At 54.0% G+C, this 17697-nt stretch overlaps 1 protein-coding gene across 1 annotated transcript in view; it reads right to left on the bottom strand.

Annotated features, from left to right (window-relative positions):
* The window catches only part of FGF18 (fibroblast growth factor 18), a 33582-nt gene that overhangs the window by 9584 nt on the left and 6301 nt on the right, over nucleotides 1-17697 (bottom strand). The window contains exon 3 of the mRNA XM_077137988.1: nucleotides 10344-10524. Coding sequence (XP_076994103.1) covers nucleotides 10344-10524 — 181 coding nt within the window. The remainder of the gene's footprint in view (nucleotides 1-10343; nucleotides 10525-17697) is intronic.

The raw sequence follows: 17697 nt of genomic DNA, 5'->3' as shown, positions 1-17697 counted from the left end.
AAGAAGAAGAATTTACATAAAATTTAAAGATCTAACAAGAATTCAGTAATTCTAGAAACAAGGGGAGGTACATTCTTCTCTCCACCTTCCCCCATCCCTAGTAAATACTGAGTCAGGAATATTAACCAAGGCCAAGATGGGGGCGGGGTACAAGCCCTCAATTCTTCCTGATCCCCTTCTATTCAAACTCCCTACAACTCCCTGGGTTTCCCAGGAACACGGGGCCCAACAGCACAGCCGCTCTGGGACTTGCTTTTCTCCGTCTAGGTCTCTCCCCATCTAGCTCGGACCCCACTCGGGGTTGGGTGGGGGGGTCAGTAGAATCTCCAGCTCCCCAGGGCTTCCTCTGCTGAGGCAGACAGCACATGTAAGGGAAAAGATCCACAGATCTGGGTAGGGAATCCCTGGCCCCACCCGGCAACTGTACAACCTTGGGCTTCAGTTTGTCCACCTGTAAAATGGGTATAACCATCCCTAGTCTTGGATGGTCATTGTGAGGAATACATAAAAGGATGCTGTTAAGAGTCTCACACCCTGTCCTCAGAGTTTGGACAGGGAAAACCCAGTCTGTTGTTTACGATTCCTAATAATTACATAACCAAACTGTTTTCCAGGGGAAAAAAATAGTAGAAAAAATCAAATGGGTTTAAAAGCCAGAGGTGGAGCCATGCTTGGCTCCCCATGCCTCAGCCTCTGAACTGAACTTCCTGCCATCCTCCAGGGTCATGGGCATCCCCCACTGTGGGAAGCACCCTGGATTGGGACTCATGAGGTCTGATTCCATTTCTGGTCTGTGTGATGTTAAGCAAGCCATGCTGCCCTCTGAGACTCAGTTTCTTCACCAGTGCCGGAGGCAGGGTTCTGGTTCTTTTCTGGTTCTTCCTGAGATTGGGGAGCAGGGTCTAGGGCAGGGGCAGGGATGGGAGACTGGCGGATGGGGGTGAGGCCACAGTTCTGCAGCCCAAGCAACCCCAAGTGAGTCCAAGGGGGAACCTCTTCTCTGTCTGCCCCTTCCCAGTACACTCCTGAGCGGCTATCCCCAGAACAGCTTCCACTATGGACAGCCCTGGCTCCTATGTGAGCCCAATAAAGCTACACATCCCCGTGAGGTTGCCCCTATTTTACAGAAAAGCTCTGAGAGGCAACCCAGCATGAGAGACTAACCGGGGGCCTGGGATCCAGGGGAGGGGCCCCCAGCTCGAGGGAGATGTTCCCCAAAGCACACCCCACACTCATTTATCAACGAGATTCCATCGAGGAGAGCCTCAGCCTTTGTCTAAGCAAGCCAAATGGGCCTGGAGCCGGGGCACAACTGCCTTTCTCCACCTCCCTCCACCAGCCGAGCCACCCCTACCCAGCATGGGGAGGGTCTGCGCCAGGCTCCTGCAGCAGGGGAGCCAGAATTCCGTTCTCCCACCGACCGAAGCATGCGATGGAGTGACCCAGCCTCCACTCAGTGCATGACATAATGAGGAGGGCTCCGGGCCAGAATTATGTAAAGTCTTTGGGGAGTAATAGCAGCAGCAGTTCTGAGAGAGAGAGAGAGAGAGAGACAACACCCAGACCAGGTTTGCCGCCAGAGTTTGCCTGGTCCTTAGCATCACATTCCTGGCTCACACATCTCCAAACCCCCAAAATGCAGCTCTCAGGAGCTAGTACCCTCATCTCTATTCATGGGGCCTGTACCAAGCCATGAGGGAATACTTCACTGAGCAAGGTCTTGCTCAATTCCTCATCAGCTCTCTCTTCGTTCACCACCTTGGCAGGGCCACTGTCACCTCCAGCCTATACTTCTCAACAGCCTCCTCCCTGCTGCCTCTCTTGCCTCCCAACCCCCCCCCCCACCAGTCTATCCTCCACACACCAGCCAGAGGGATCCTCTAAAAATATAAATTCCATTATGTCTCTTCCCTGCTAAAAGCCTCCTAGAGATGCCCAACCCACTTGAAAGAAAAGTCAAACACTTTACTCGGGTCCACACTCCCACCACAGGGCCTTTGCACTCGCTATTCCCTCTACCTGGAGATCATTTTGTCTAGCTCCTCCCATCGTAACTTCTCATTTCCCAGGTTCTAACTCAAATGTCACCTTCTCAGAGAGGCCTTCCCTGACCACATAATCTAATGTGGGCACCACCCTCACATTGCCACTCCACCTCATGCTCCTACTGTTTTTCTTGGAGCTCTTCTCCACAATCATCTTGTTTGTTACCTTTTTTTATTTTCTTCTCCACCCTTCAGAAGGTAAGCTCCAAGAGAGGATTAATGTCTCTTTCACCACTGTTATTTCTAGCACCTAACACATGCCTGGCTCATAGTAAATGATCAATACACAATTTTTCATAAGCTCATAGACAGCCTTGTGAGGTAGGTATGACTAACACCACCTTAGAGTTAAAGAAAATGAGAGTCAGACAGGTAAAGGGACTTGCCCTAAGTCACATAGCTAGTAAGAGGTAAGAATTTGAACCCAGTTCTCTGACCAGTTCTCTGACCCCACACTCAATGTTTTTTTTCTTTTTTTTTTTTTAACCTGGGCAGGCACCGGGAACCGAACCCTGGTCTCCAGCATGGCAGGGGAGAACTCTGCCTGCTGAGCCACCGTGGCTACCCACTTAATGTTCTTTACCACTCTGTTCCCTTCAAGTGAGAACAATCTCTGGCCTTCATTTCTTAAGCCACATGCTAGAACCCTGGACTCCTGCCCACCTCATCTCCAGCCTCAGCATATTCTAACTTGCTGTGTAACCAAGAGAAAAACTCTGTCCCTCTCTGGGCCAGGACTAGGTGAGCCCTAAGGCCTCTTTCAGTTCTACCCTTCTAGGAAGTATCAGTAAGACATTTATTTAGAGCTTACAATATTCTTACTACCTAACATATATGACCTCATTTAATCCTTACCAATTAGAACAATTATAATTATCCCTATTTTACAGGCAAAAAAACTGAGTCCCAATCTCAAACAGTGATGGAGCTAAGATACAAACCCAGGCAGGCTGACCCAGAATCCCTGGTCTTAGACTATCTATCCCACTGCTCATTTCTCCTTCCTGGAAGAGTGGGGGTGTGAACCCCAAAGGTGGGGAGGGATGGCATTCTTTTTGGCCTAGATTTCTTGGGGCAGAGGTCTGTGGGTAAAGATACCCATAGGACTGAAGGTTGGGGCCCATGCCTCCCTGCTCTATTCCCAAACAACCTTGACGTAGGAAGGGGCCTTTAGGGCTGCCTCCTGGAAGATGCCTTGGAACCAATACTGGGAGGTAGGGGGTCCCTTAGGTGCTCCCAAGGCTGGGCTTAGACCACAGCCCAAGAGGCAGTTCCCACCTCCGTCTGGTTTCAGCGCTGGGCAAGGGAAGAAAAGGCTGCCTGGAACCAGAGGGGGAGCAAATGCAGGATGGGGTGACCCGTGCCACAGTCCTCTCTAGAAAAGGAATTCAGCAGAAGCCCTGTGCCTGCCCACGGCTGGGGTCAGGGAAGGGGATGGGAGGAAAAGAGCTCGAGGGCACCCACTCCGTCTCCAGCATCCAGACAGAAGCAGAAAGGGAAAAAAAGGAGCGGAAGAAAAGCAGCTGGAAAGAAAGCCCTTTCTATAACCCATGCAGTCTTTTTGTTTTGTTTTGTTTTTTCCTGTTTCTCTTCAGTGTCTGGAATAACAATGATAATAATAAAATAATAGCTAATACTTTTTTGAGCACTTACCATGTGCCAGTTCTGAACATGGATTATCTCATTTGATTCTAATGTCAACCCTGTGAGGTAGGAACTAGTATGCCCATTTTATAGACAAAGAGACTGAAGTACTGAGAAGTTAATTACCTGCCTAAAGTCACACAGGCAGCAAGTGCTGGGACTAGGATTTGAACACAGGCAGAGTAACTCCAAAGCTAGTCAGAGACAGACAGAGATTCAGACAGAGGAACGCAAGTGGGGTTGGGGTGGGGGTAGGGTGGTGATAACAGAGAAGAGAAAAGTGACATGGGTGGATGGATGGATGGATGGTTGGATGGATGGATGGTTGGATGGATGGATGGAAGCCAGTATAATTGATCCCCTAGCTGGACTTCCCAGGGGGTGATCCAGGTGCCTCACTCGGAAGACCTGTGGTTTGAAAGGTGAAAAACAGCAGGGAAAGATGCAGAGCGACAGCTAGAAAACCAGAGAGCCACAGCACAAAGAGAGATGGAGTCAAGTGAGAGACACAGGAGACAAGACCCAGAGAGAGGGAAAACAAAACTGGAGATAGGCTTATTCCCCCAGGCCTGGATGGAAATGCCCCCAAGACCTGTGAGAAGAGTGGGAGACCAGGAGCCAGCCAGAGGCTGGGCAGAGCTGTCCCCCCCCATCTAGGGCCAAGCAGGGGTGGCCGCGGCCAAACGCTTCGATTCCAGTGCTGACGGTGCTGCTGGCCCCACTCCAAGCATCGTCCTCCAGCAAGGACGCCACAAAAGGAGCTTAGTGGTGACACCACATCAGTGCTCCCTTCCTCCCCTCGGAAGGTGGGCCAGGTCAGCAAACACACACACACACACACACACACACACACACACACACACACACACACACACACACACACACACACACACACACACACACACACACACACATGCTGTGGTCTTTTCTCCGAAGGTACCCACAGTTTCCCTTCTCCTAAAGCTCCTGAGGTGGTGTGCAGCCCACACGGGCTTCACCGGAAAGGAAAAGGGGAAAAAAATCAACAGGATTGATCAGGAGCTATATTTAATCCTAGCTGTAGCTCTAGGGTTGCCATTCCAGCTATGGGGTGAGCGAGGCATGGGTGGCCACTCCTCACCGGAGAAAGAAGTTGTAGGACATGAACAGGGCAGGGGTTTAGGCTGAGATATTAACACGCCGCTCCCAGCTGGGAAAGCTCCTAGGGAGAGCTGGATCTGTTTATCACTGAATCCCCATTGCACAAGGCAGGTGGGCCTCATAGATGGAGGGAGGGAGGAAGGGAGAGAGGGTGGGTTTGTGGGGGCTTGCCAAGTACCTACTGTGTGCCAGGCAGCCACCCCACCCCACCCCCAGCATAAGGAGAAAACTCTCTGCCTTGGCACCCCTGGGGGAATGATCCCCTGTCCACACCCCCAGATGCATGCATGGAACCAGCCATTCATTCATTTTCTCAAGTCTGTCTGGAGGGCTCCCTGCACTGGGGATACAGCAATGAACGAAACAGACAAACACCCCTCTCTCAAGGAGTTTGCATCCTAACAGGAGAGACAAACAGTGAATAAATAAATACATCATATTATGTCAGGGCATCCTAAATGCTAGGAAGAAAATACAGTCATAGGGGAACAGAGATGAGGACTCTCTCCTAAGGGGAGAAAAGAACAAAAGCCTGAGTGCAGTAAGAGAGAGGGCCGTGGGGTGTCAGGGAGGGGAGCATTCTCAGGTTGGAGGCACAGCAGGTGCAAAGGCCCATAGACAGGAGCATGCCTGGGGTGTTTAAGGGACAGCAAGAAGGCCTCTTTGGCTGGACCAATGTGAGCAAAAAGGGGCACGATGGAGTCTGGGTTAGAGTGTCGTCAGAAGCCAGGCCGTGCTGCAGATTTTATTCTAAGCAGGAAGAGAATGTTTGGGTATCAGAGTGACATATCTTTACACTCTGAAACTTTGAGTGGAGAGTGGACTATGGGGGTAGGGTCAGATGCAGACAGACAGGGTTCCTGCTGCCTCAGTCCAGAGGAGCTTGTTCCTTGCTCAAACGCTGCCCCCCCCCCCGCCCCCGCAGGCAGATATACCAAAATGAGGGAGATGGGCACAAGAGAACTCTCTCCCACCCTCCTCACAAGCTCAACCCCTTCCGGGGCAAGTCAGACAAGTCAGCCCCTGACTGTGCTTTGAGTTGTCCCATAATTATTTCATTCACTTATCTAGCAAACTTTAAGGGGGCGCCTGTGCTAGCCAGGCCACGTACCAGATGAGTGGGCACAGCAGAGAGCCAGACAAGGTCACTGCTTCCTAGGAGCTCCGTTCTCGGAGGGGAGCCAGAGGCATCCCCAGAAGTTCCACTTCAGCAGGATTCTTACTGAGACAAGATTGGGCATGGGGACTCGTGGGTAGTCCACCGACCTGGGGATCGGGAAGGCTTCCCAGGGGAGCTGAGACTGGGCTGAGGCTGGTTGGCTCCCCATGACTCTGGTCACCGGGACACAGTGGGACCCACAGATGAAGACCATGCCTGAGCCCGAAGGAGCCTGCAGAGGACCGACTCCACCCTGTGCCAACCATCCCCGCTCAAGAGGTGGAAGCTGAGCCCAGGGAAGGAAGGGGACGGGGCCCAAGGTCACATAGCAAGAAAGGGAGCCAGGTTCTTCCCGCTAAACTCAGCCCCTAGTAAGGGTCTAGGTGAGCACATGGGGGCTGGGTCCAGCTATGTGCTACCCACCACTGCATCCCAGGTGCTCAGTAATTATGCTTTGAATGAATGAAGGAGACTAGATTACACTCAGCAAGAGGGTCTAAAGACCCTTCCTCACCTGGCCACAGACAGCAGCCAGCATATGGTCCCCTGACCCTGCTTCCTGGAACCTGGAAAATGCCCCTTCTACATGCCAGGGTCCTGCCAATGGGACAGAGGCAGCTCCCCTTCTCTCCAAGGGAGCCCCAGGAAGCAATGCCACGACCGTGCCCCCTCCCCACCCCGACAATAGTAATGAGTACAGGAGGTTAATATTAATATCCTTGTTTTAATAACAATGTAACCTTTGGGCATAAGATGTTCTCTCATTTCAATTAACCCATTTCATAGAAGAGGAAACAGGATCAGGAAGGCTTATTGCAAAATCACGGTCTCTCAGAGGGGGAGCCAAGATTCAAGCCCCATCGGCCTCCAGCATCTACATCATGCTCAGCCCCTCAAAACGCTGCCTCCTTGGCTAACTCGGCTCCTCCCAGGGCCTGGCCAGGGGTCTGTTTGGGGCACTGTCTGTTCTAGTTGGCCGGACCATTGCAAAACAGTTTTTAAAGTAATTTTTGTCTCAAGTAGAGAAACCCTGCTTTGTAATGAGATCAGGCAGGGGGCCTCTGACACCTCCCTGAGTGGAGACCCGGCTAGCCCCAGGTTCTCCAAGTGCTGGTTCCACTCTAGGACTCAAGCCCCCAGCACCCAGCAGCCTGACTTCCCACAGCCAGGAGATGCTGATGCCACTGTATCTGGGCCGAAGGACATCAGGCAGGCAGACGGGGGCCTTCCCACTCCCACTAGGAAGATGAAGAAATGGAGCCCAGGGCCAGAGTCGCCAGCCCCAGGCTGTGTGGGCTGCTTGATAGCAGAGCTGCAGCTGGAACCTGGGGTCCTGTCTCCTGTTTCTTCCAGGTGGCTGCAGGACAAGAATGACCAGGAGGGGGGAGGAAGGGGCAGGCTGATGCAATCCCAGATGCACAGGGCACAGCCCTCCCTCCCCCACCTCAGTTGTATCACACAGCCCTGTGACCAGCAGTCCTTTCCCTCCAGAGTCCAGCCCAAAGCTAAGATAGACCCCTCCTTCCTGGCACACATACCCTCAGGGTTCCCTCAGTGCTCCGGTTAAGCTCTAGGGGGCTTCGAGAAGACCCTCCAGCAGAAATTCCAGGGGCTGGGGCCCCAACCACATTTTTGCAGATCTCACCAAAGGGCAGCCCACTGCTCCTGGAGCTCCTGACAAAGGTGCGCCTGCACCTGGAGCCCTCCCAGGCAGAGTCTAGGGCCTCAGGATGCCACCCTCTTAAAGATTCCAGGTGTTTACTGATACTCTGAGATCCAGAGTGTTTGTGGGAATTCCAGATTGCAGGTAGGAATTCCGTTTATACTTAGTGTTTACTGAAATTGTGAGACTGCAGGCTATAAAATTATGGGATTCTAAGTGTGCATTCAAAGTCTCAGGTGCTGTGATTCTTTGAGCCCAGACCCAGCCAGGAGAAGGAGGAGGCAGGTTCTGTTCCTGGATGGTCCCGGAAGCCCAGGCCTGACCCGGGACTGCGTGACCGCTGCCCCTCCCCCACAGGGGCAGGCCAGGCCCCTGATGCAGATCCACTGGGCAGCCCCACCCTCCTGTCCCAGCAAGGCCACATAAATCACACTCCCAATAATATTTGTATTGATTATCTAGATTGGAAGCCTCGGTTGGCTCCATTGTTTCACTTCCTCTCCCAGGGCTCACAGATGGGGTCCATTTGCCTCATCTGCGTTTCTAATGCGACATTTAAATGGAGTAGCAGCAGCCGGCAAGGCCCACGTCGCCCTGGGTGCTGGGAGGTTGGGGTGTGCATAAAAATATTCCTCAGGGGAGGATTGTTAAATCCTGAGGTTAGTGGAGAAGCCAAGATGGCCCAGTCCCTCTACACTCAAAGCATGGCTCATTAGCCCTACCTGGGAGCTTATCAGTAAGGTAGAAGCTCAGCCCTGACAAGGAAGCAGCAGACTGACAAGATCCCCTGGCGATTCCAATGAACTTTAAAGAAAGACTGCTCGAGCCCAAGCTTGTTGTTTTACTGAAGGGAAACTGAAGCCCAGAGAAGGCAAGGGGCTTGGCCAAAGTCACACAGCAAGTGAGAGCCCCCAGACTCCCCAGTGCAGGCAGTGGAAATGAGAGGGCAAGTGACTTCTGGAGTGAGGGCCAGTGGTTTCTGGGCTCTGCTCCTTCCCGAGCTCATGTGTGTTGTCTCAGGGTGTGGACAGATGGTTTAGACCATAGTCTGAACCCCCCCGCCCCCGTACTCTCCTAGCCTGGAGGGGCCAGCAAGAGCTCCGGGGGCTCCCTAGGAGGGCACCTCCCTCCCACCCTGGCCAGCCAGCTGCCCCTTCCCTGGCAGCAACTGGACAACAACTCCCAGGGAAAACCGCCACCTGGGTCTGCCCAGCACAGCCAGGTGTCCTGGGGGGGCAGAGGGGAGGCCCAGAGAGGCAACCAACAGAGGGCTGGCAGATATGGGAGCAGGGAAGCGATGCTGTGGTCAGAGAGAGGAGGACAGAGACGTGGGAAGGGGGAGATGGCATGATGAAACAGAGGGAGAATGAGTGAGAACTAAGGAGGAGAGAAGGCGCCACCCAAATAAAAAGAGAAACAGCAAGACCAAGAAAAGACACGAAAGGGAAAGAGAGAGGGAGGGCAAGGGAGGCAGCAAAGAGTGAAGGAGAAGGGAGGGAGGCAGCTGGCCTGGAGAGAGATGGTGTGGTCTGGTGCGGCCCAGCCCTGCCCTGCCCTGCCTGGCCTGGCCCAGCCCAGCCCCCAGTGCCGGTGCAGCTGCCACACGCGGCCATACCATGAGGTCAGTCCTGCCCCGGGGCTTGGGGAAAATAAATGGTGTCCAAGATAAAAGGTCCAAGAAATTATTTGTCTTGTTGTCACGTCCTGACTACACTGGGCAGGGGCCGGCGGGGCATCATCCCAGAAGAGCTGGGGCTGGCAGGCTCAGCCCCGGGCCCTGCAAGAAGCAAGAATTGCGGGTGGTGTGGAGTGGGGGGAGGGGGTAGCGCAGGTGCTTTCCCCGAGAGGGTGGAGGACCAGGAGGCCTCATGGCAGCCTCTGCTTTCCCTTTCCAGCAATTTTAAATAAATAATGTGCATAGTGATATTTGCTCAATGTCTGTCTCTGCCAGCTGCCCCTGGGCTCTGGGAAGGTAAGTCATGGCTGTTTCACTCACTGCTGAGGTCTTTGGGGTCTTTGTGGGCTGGGGGCTTGGGGAGTGAGGGGAGTCTGAGTGTCTCCCTCCCACAACCACCTCTGCAGAGGCAGCCTGAGAATCATGGTTCCAAATACCCTGAGGAGGGCTGGCCACTTCCAGGGTCAAGGGTGTGTCAAACTGTGGCCCAAGGAGGCATGAGTGTCCGGTGCTCACAAGTGCCCAGACTCCAGCTCGGAGGACACATATGCACATGCACAAACACATGTACAAACATGCACACACCTGCACACACACAGACACGCATATACCTGTACACACACACCTGCACCCACACACATACATACACCTGCACACAACCAACATACACACATACAGCCACACACACCTGCACGTGCACACACACATATACACACCAGTCCAGATTTCTACCACCAGGAAAGCATCCAAAAAGCATGATCCAGAAGCCCCACCCTGGGAGTGTCCAACCTGGGGCAGGTGAAGCAACGGGCATGGGGAGCAGCAGCAAAGCACTTTTAATTCATGTCCTCCAGCACACACTCCTGCATCCCCATTTTACAGATGAGGAAATTGAGGCTCAGAAATGCTGAGTCACTGGCCTAAGTCCTGCAGCCAGGATGTGGCAGAGTTGGGATTTGAACCTGAGGTCTCTGAAGCCAGGAGAGGGTGTCTCCAGGTGGAGGGGTAGGCACGTACCATACTTGTCCCCATCCTCGCCGCGGGCGCTGATTCTGCGGCCCAGCACCTGGATGTGTTTCCCGCTGGTCCGGCTGTAGAGCTGATACAGCCGCAGCTGCTTCCGGCTCACATCGTCCCGAGCCCGCGTCTGGTTCTCCACATGGATGCGGAAGTCCACGTTCTCCTCGGCCACCAGCACCTGGGCAGGGAACGGGGAGGCGGTAAGCCACCTGGAACCCCTGGGCCCTCTCCCAGAGCAGCCAGCAATGTTCACAGCTGGGAGCAGGGGCCTCCTCGGCACCCGCTCTGGGCCGGGCCCACCAGGCACACGCATAACCACCCTGCCACCGCCCCATTTCACAGAGGAGGCAACTGAGGCTCAGAGAGGTGGAGCAAGTCAACCATGGTGGACCAGTCAGGAAGCAGCAAGGCTAAGAATCAGGTCTTGGTCTATTTGATAACAAAGCTCGCTCTTTCCACTACAACCCAGAATTAAAGGCGCAGGATGGAGTGAGGCTTTCTCGTGTGACTTGGGCACATGGTTGGTTCTGACCCAGATTCCTTCAAGGTAAAGTGGTAGGGCAGATTCCAGGATGGCTTTGAAGATAAAGTGAGAAAACAGGAAGAAAAGTACCAAAACTGACATGGAGACCGGAGAGGGATGTCTCCCCTGGGAACAAACAGACCAGTGTCTGGGGCAATTTCTTCCTGGGGAGCTGATGCTAGGGGTCTCCTCCTGTCCCCCAAGGACTCTCATCCTCATCCCTACCTACCACCAGGCATTTGCCCACATCCCAGGCCCCTCTTAGGGAAACCTTCAATTTGCGTCCCCATCAAGATCTTCTATAACCCTCAAGGTTTAGCTTGTTTCTGTTTCCTACCTCCAGGGAGCTTTCTCTGCTCAGACCAACACATATCTCCCCAGCCTCCCTGTCCACAAACATTGCCTAGGGCCTGGACCACTTGCACCTGCCTCCTCACCAGCCTCCTGGTTCCACTCTTGCCTCCTGGTAGTCTACCCTCCTACACCCATAATTCTCCCTCCCACGCTCTCCAGGGATTTCCACAGCCTCAAAGCCCTGCACAGTGAGCCCCTGACTTCTTTTGTGCCTTCATCTCCCCCCACTCTCTCCCCTCCAGGTACTGTGGCTGCCTCACCAAGCCTGTTAACATCGTAAACACACCCTTGCCTCAGGGCCTTTGCACTTGCTGTTCCCTTGGCCTCAAAGCTCTTTCCCAGAGTTGTATATTCTGGCCCTTCTACTTCATTTGGGTCTCAGCTCAAATGTCACCTCTTCGGGCAGGCCTCCTTGACCCCCCTTCTGAGAGAGCGCCCACCTCCATTACTTTCCACCCCTTTACCCACTATGCTTTGTGTTGATTTCCAACCTGACCGAGCCTGTATGGACTTGCTTATCCTCTCTCTCCCCCACTAGCCTGGCAGCACCATGAAAGCTAGAGCTGTTTCTTACCTATTTGCTGCTATATCCCCAGCACCTAGCGTGGTAGAAACTCAAACATTTCTTAAATGAATGAATAAACAAATGCATTTCGAAAGACCTGAAGTACTGTCCTGCCCATTCAGCGTTCAAGGAGGTTTCCTATGACCTGCTAATCATCTCAGGGTTTCATCCCATCTGAACAATAAAACCAAATGGCATTCTGCTCTGCCATCTTCCAGGTCTATGGCACAGTGCCAGGCACACAGGAGGCCCACACAGGACCCGGTTCCCCTGAGAACAGTCCTGCCCACCCCACGGGAGAACCCCTGGAACCTTGGCTGCACACGCATGTCTACCCCAACTATGAGTTCCCCAGGGCAGAGGACATGTTCTCCTCCAGGCTACAGCTCCCAGGCCCAGCCTGCGGGCTGTCCTCAAGCTGACCTACACCTTCCCCCCACCCTAACGTGGGCCCCACAGGCCCATCTACTGGACTGTATTATTTAACCTTCACAATAATCCTCATAGTAGAAGCATCTTCCCACATTGCAGATGAGGAAACTGAGGCTCTGAAGCTTACCTGACAGGTGTTTGTGGCCCCACAACCCACAGGGCCTTGGCCCTGTCCCTTAGCTCCATGGTACAGGGCTCTGCCGGCCTCACTGGTGCAAAATGCTGTAATGACCAGGAGCAGCCAGCCCCAGATTCAAACCCCAGGGGAGCCAAAGGACGTTAGAGGAGTTACTAGCCTCCCTGTGCCTCCGTTTCTCCACCTATGAAATGAGGGTGATGATGATGCTAACTGCCCATGGATTGCTGTGAAGATCAAACACTTAAAGCAACATATAAAGTGCTCAGAACAGGAGCAGGCACCAAGTAAGCGCTCACAGGGGGTAAAGGCTCTTATCAGATCGGGGTGCCCCTTTAAAAGGCTCTGTGCAAAGCCTGCAAACAGAAGGCTCTCCACGACCCAAGCCTACCACCACTCACACGGGCCCAGAGGACAGTTTGGGAAAATGCTATGCCGTTGAGGCTCCCAACAACCCCATAACACAGGAAGGTTCATTGCGTCCGTTGAGCAGATACAGAAACTGAGGCTCAGAAAAGTTACATTTGGCTGCTCTGAGCCTCCCAAGCTGGTGGTGTATCCTCTTCTCTTGCCCTGCCCCTCGTCAGCAGCTGATGCCACCAGTCACAGCCGGGATCTTGCACCCTGGAAGTCTGATTCTCAGGGAAGAAACCACCCCAGTGCCTCTAAGGCCCACACCTGCCTGGCATTTGTCTTCGAGACCCCCACCTGGCCCCCAACCTTTCTAGTGACTTCTGGAGGGGGAGGCAGCCTTGCCCTCTCCCTTCCCCAGCCCACCCCCAAGGCAGGCCTCCAGCATCCCTCCCTGCCCTCCACCTCTCCTCCTGCTCACAGGAGACCTTATCGACCAGAGGTCAAACCAATCTCCTAACCCTGGGGTCCCGTGGGGAGCTGCCCTGCCCCAGAAGCTGTGCTCCCATTAATGATTTTCATCCTGGCCCACTGGACAGAGGCAGCCTGGGTGACCCAGGGTCAGCAGGGGTTATTGGGTGGCCCTACCCCAGGAGGTGGGGGAAACAATCCATCTTGCCTGGCTCCCGCCATGTAAACTGCACTTTGTGGCCAGATCAATCCCAAGGGAGGGGGCAGGGGGGCCTCCGACAGGATCTGTCCTTGTGGGAAAAGCTGGAGCAAACCTGGGTGGGCTTCCTGGGCCAGCCCCTGGGGGGCTTTAGGCCTCTGCACCTCCGGCCCTGCCCCGAGGAGGCACCCAGCAGATGTGTGTGTCAACTGACTGTGGCTCAGAACAGGGCAAGGTCAGCCACCCCCACCCACCTCGCTTTCTGGGCAGAGAAGCAAAGTGTCCCGTGGAGGGATGGCCAGTGATGTTTTTATAGCTACCAACTGCCATGCTTTCTCTGTCCCAGGCCTTGTGCTAAGAAGCACTGCAGACCCCATACTTCATCTACGTAGGGGATCACCCACTCATGCAGAGGGCACTGTTACAGCCCATTTCACAGATCAGACCTCTGAGGGTTTCAGAGCTGGAATGAGGAGCAGCAGAGCCCCGGGGTTCCCAGGGCCTGCTCCCAAAGCTCATGCAGAATGGAGTTGTCCTAGGGAGCACCCGCTCCGCCAGGCCTTCCCAAAACAGTCAGAGCTGCTCCTGCCCTGGCTCCCCCACCCACCACCGCCCCCCTCAGGTGCACGACTATCAGGGGCATTTAAAAGCTGCCATGTGAAAAAAGTCAAACTGCTGTCACTCTGGCAAGGCAGGCGAGGGGGCTGGCCCATCAAGTCTACTCTTTGGTAGAGGGGAAAGTGTCTCGAACTTGGCCTCCCCCCACCACCACCACCCCATAGACATGAACTATCTTTGGGATGAACAGCTTTTTCCACTGTGGGGACCCCCTGCAGCCTGATTGAGGCCCCAAATGCCCCCTCCACCCCAATCCCCTAGCCCCATCCCCTGCCCTGAGGGCTTCAGCTGGTGGAAACATTCATTCCCCAAACCAGGGACTGCCCAGGAGCAGGGACATGGAGCTCAGTGGGACAGAGAGGACTCTGCCTGCAATCTCGCCCTCATCAGGGTGCATGTGTGTCTAACTTTCTGCTAGAAATGCCTTCCCAGATCCCACCACCCATAGCCTAACACCCCAGCTCAGTCCCTTACCATCAGCCCTATCTGCCTTTCAAGCTCCTCTCTCGGGCATCTCGGTTGGAACCTGCTCTGCGGGGATGTATACTTCGAACTGTGTCCCCCCAAAATACAAATTAAGGTCCTAACCCCCAATAGCTCAGAATGTGACCTTATCTGGAAATAGGGTCATTGCAGATGAAATGAGTTAAGATGAGATCACAATAGATTGGGCTCCCATGACTTGTGTCCGTCTAAGAAGAGGGGAATTTGGACACAGGGACAGACAGACACAAGAGAAAAGATGGCCACATGAAGACAGCAGCAGAGATTGTAGTGATGCAGCCACAAGCGAAGGAATGCCGAGGAGTGCGTGGTGACCCCCAGAAGCTGGAAAAGGAAGGGACGGAGGCCCCTCTACAGGATGCACAGGGAGCACAGCCCGGCTGACACCGTGACTTCAGACTTCTAAACTCTAGAGTGGTGAGAGAATACATTCCAGTTGTTTCAAGCCCCCCGGTTTGTGGTAATTTGTTACTGCAGCTGCAGGAAACCAACACAGATGAAAGAGCTTGGGTGAGCCTCATGTACCAAGTGTGCCCCTCCCACCAGGCCTCCGACAGCCACCGTCATCCTTCCAGCTCAAAGATTTCAGCCTCAAAGGCCCACTCATGGCATGTTTGTGGGGTTTCCTATTTCTATCTGGGCCACATTTCCATCTCCCTCAGACACAGGACACCTAACCTACGTAAACACACACATACACACCCATGTTCATTTAACAGCACAATAGCCAGCACTAACTGACCTTCTGTGTCACCTGGCTCCACTCCAAACTGCCCATTTATTTAACTGCTTTCAGCCTCGGTTATCTCATCAGTAAAACAGGGATTGTTTATAATACTTATCTCAGAAAAAGATGATACTCATAACGACAGCCAGGACTTTCTCCCGCCTTCTCCTGCGTGTGTTTTTGTTTTGTTTTGTTTTGTTTTGTTTTGTTAAACAGCTTGTTTGGCACTGCTTCTGTGCCAAGAACCACACAATCCCCAGAATAACCATTATGTGTTGGTGTGATTTTTATCCCCATTTCGCAGATGAGGAGACTGAGGCTTGGTGAAGGTAAATCACACGTGTCCAAAGTCACAGGTCTGGAGAACAAAGGAATCAAGATTCAAGCTCAGCTTCCCCTCACTCTAGACCCCAAGCTTTCTACCACTTCACCCTCACCTATGTCCATTCTCCCTTCTCTCCCTCACCCACCCCCCTCCTCCCTATTTCAGGACAGCAACTGGTCTGGTCACAAATTCTTGGGTGGGCTGTGGGAAGGATGGAAGGGCTGGGGATCTTGTGCTCACTTCCCCCACTCTTACCCCCACCCAAGAGAGGAGGCTGGGTCAGGCTGCCCTCCCACCCAGGATCCCCCTCCTCGAGGAGTTCTGAGAGCCATGTCTCCATCCCTAAGCAGCCTGGCCACATAGGACGGTCCCTCCATCCCAGGGGGCGCACGGACTTCCAGCCACATTCTGGTCTCTTTGGGTAGCAGCACCAGACTGCAGAGCCAAGGACCTTCAGAGCTCCTCCAGTTCTGGACTCAAGCCTGAGACAAGCATCCCCCACCCCCTGGGGTGGGCCCTGGTAACGTTAGTCCTCCTCTCCACCCCGTAAGGTAGTTCCCCAGATTCTTCCCCAAGAGCAGGCTGGACTCAGGCCCAGGAGCTGCCATTAGCCACAGGGCTCTGTGGGTTATTACTACCATTGAGGGTGAAGCCAGTGTAGATATCGCCACGTACTGGGCCCTGGCTCTGTGCCGGGCCCCAGCTCCTTCCTCCTCACGCAGCCTGAGCAGGTTGGAACTGTGACCACCCCCGTGCTACAAAGCAGAGACACGAAGAGGCCAAGGGCCTTGCCCAAGTTGTAAAGGAAGCAGAAAAGCCAGGATCGGAACCCATCTCTGGCTCCAAAACACCTGTCTTTCCCCCAGCTGCCACCCCTTGTTAGAAAGAGGAGGGGAAGGCTGGGTCATACCCCTGAATCAGAGCTTGGCTCTAAATGGAGTCATCACCCACTCCTCAGCCCCAGACTTCTCCTCTCTCTCCTCTATACAAGCCCCACACCCAACTCAGTCAGGACAGAGAATGACGCTGCAAAGGGCTTTCCCCACCCCCAGCCTGTCCATTAAGCTCCCAGGGCTATCAATGTATTGATCGGCAGGGCTGAGCATCAGCACGGGGGGCAGGGGGCACTGAGCCTTGGCTCTGTCCCCATACATCAGCCTTTTCTGCACAGATCGTCAATATGGGTGCTGCTGGTCAACCCTGGAGCCAGCTGGGGGTTGGGGCAGGACCCCAAAAGGCTCATGCTCTCTTCCTTCTTTCCCCTTCCCTCCAATCTCCATTTCAATTCCATCTCCCTTAAAAGCCTTTGAGGGTACTGAGTGTGGTCATCTGTATCTAGGAGATAATACACAAGCCCTTTATTTTGGTATCCAATGCCCACCACAACAGGGGCTCTACCCACTTTTCTAGCCTGGTCTTTTCCATCACCCCCAATGTGACGTTCCAGCCACCCAACATCTTCAAGTGCCCTGAGCACGCCAGGCTGTTCCCTGTTTCCATGTAGAGTGGTTCCATGTGCTGGCAATGGCTTTTCCATACACACACACACACACAGGCTCACATACACAAACTCAAACCCTCACACACACACATTCACGCATGCACACACACACACTTGCACACACTCACGCACACACAGTGTCCTCTCTACCTGGCTTGCGGTTATTTCAAGACTGAAACTGTGGATCTTCACTGGCCATATCCTCTTGACCCAGAGTCTGGTTTCACTGCCCTTCATCTGCATGCCTGCTGCACCTCGAACCCCTGTCTCCCAGTACGTATCCTTCAGACTTCCATCACACCCCCAAGGACTGGAACAGGACTTGATCCCCTGCGCCCATCCCCAGGGGATAGGAGGGGGTGTTGCTCAGCCCAGGTGCCTGACCTGGAGGGGCTCCTCTGCCAACACCTCTGCTCACTGAGCCAACATGCATCCTGCACGCCAGATTCTGTGCCAGCTGCAGAGGGCCCACAGGATGGGTACAACCTCCCCCTGACTTCCAGGAACCTATGAGCTGGTGGACACGTGGGCCTCAAGACACATGCAGAAGGTGCTGCTCTGCAGTTCCGAGTGCCCACCAGAACACGTGGCCACAGTTCACCCTTGTAGCACCCCCCAGAAGAGGCTCTCCTGATGCCCACCTTG

Source organism: Tamandua tetradactyla, chromosome 20 (assembly GCF_023851605.1).
Source record: "Tamandua tetradactyla isolate mTamTet1 chromosome 20, mTamTet1.pri, whole genome shotgun sequence".
In the NCBI taxonomy this organism is placed as follows: domain Eukaryota; kingdom Metazoa; phylum Chordata; class Mammalia; order Pilosa; family Myrmecophagidae; genus Tamandua; species Tamandua tetradactyla.
Note: the sequence above shows the minus strand (reverse complement) of the source record. Positions and strands in the feature narration are given on the sequence as shown.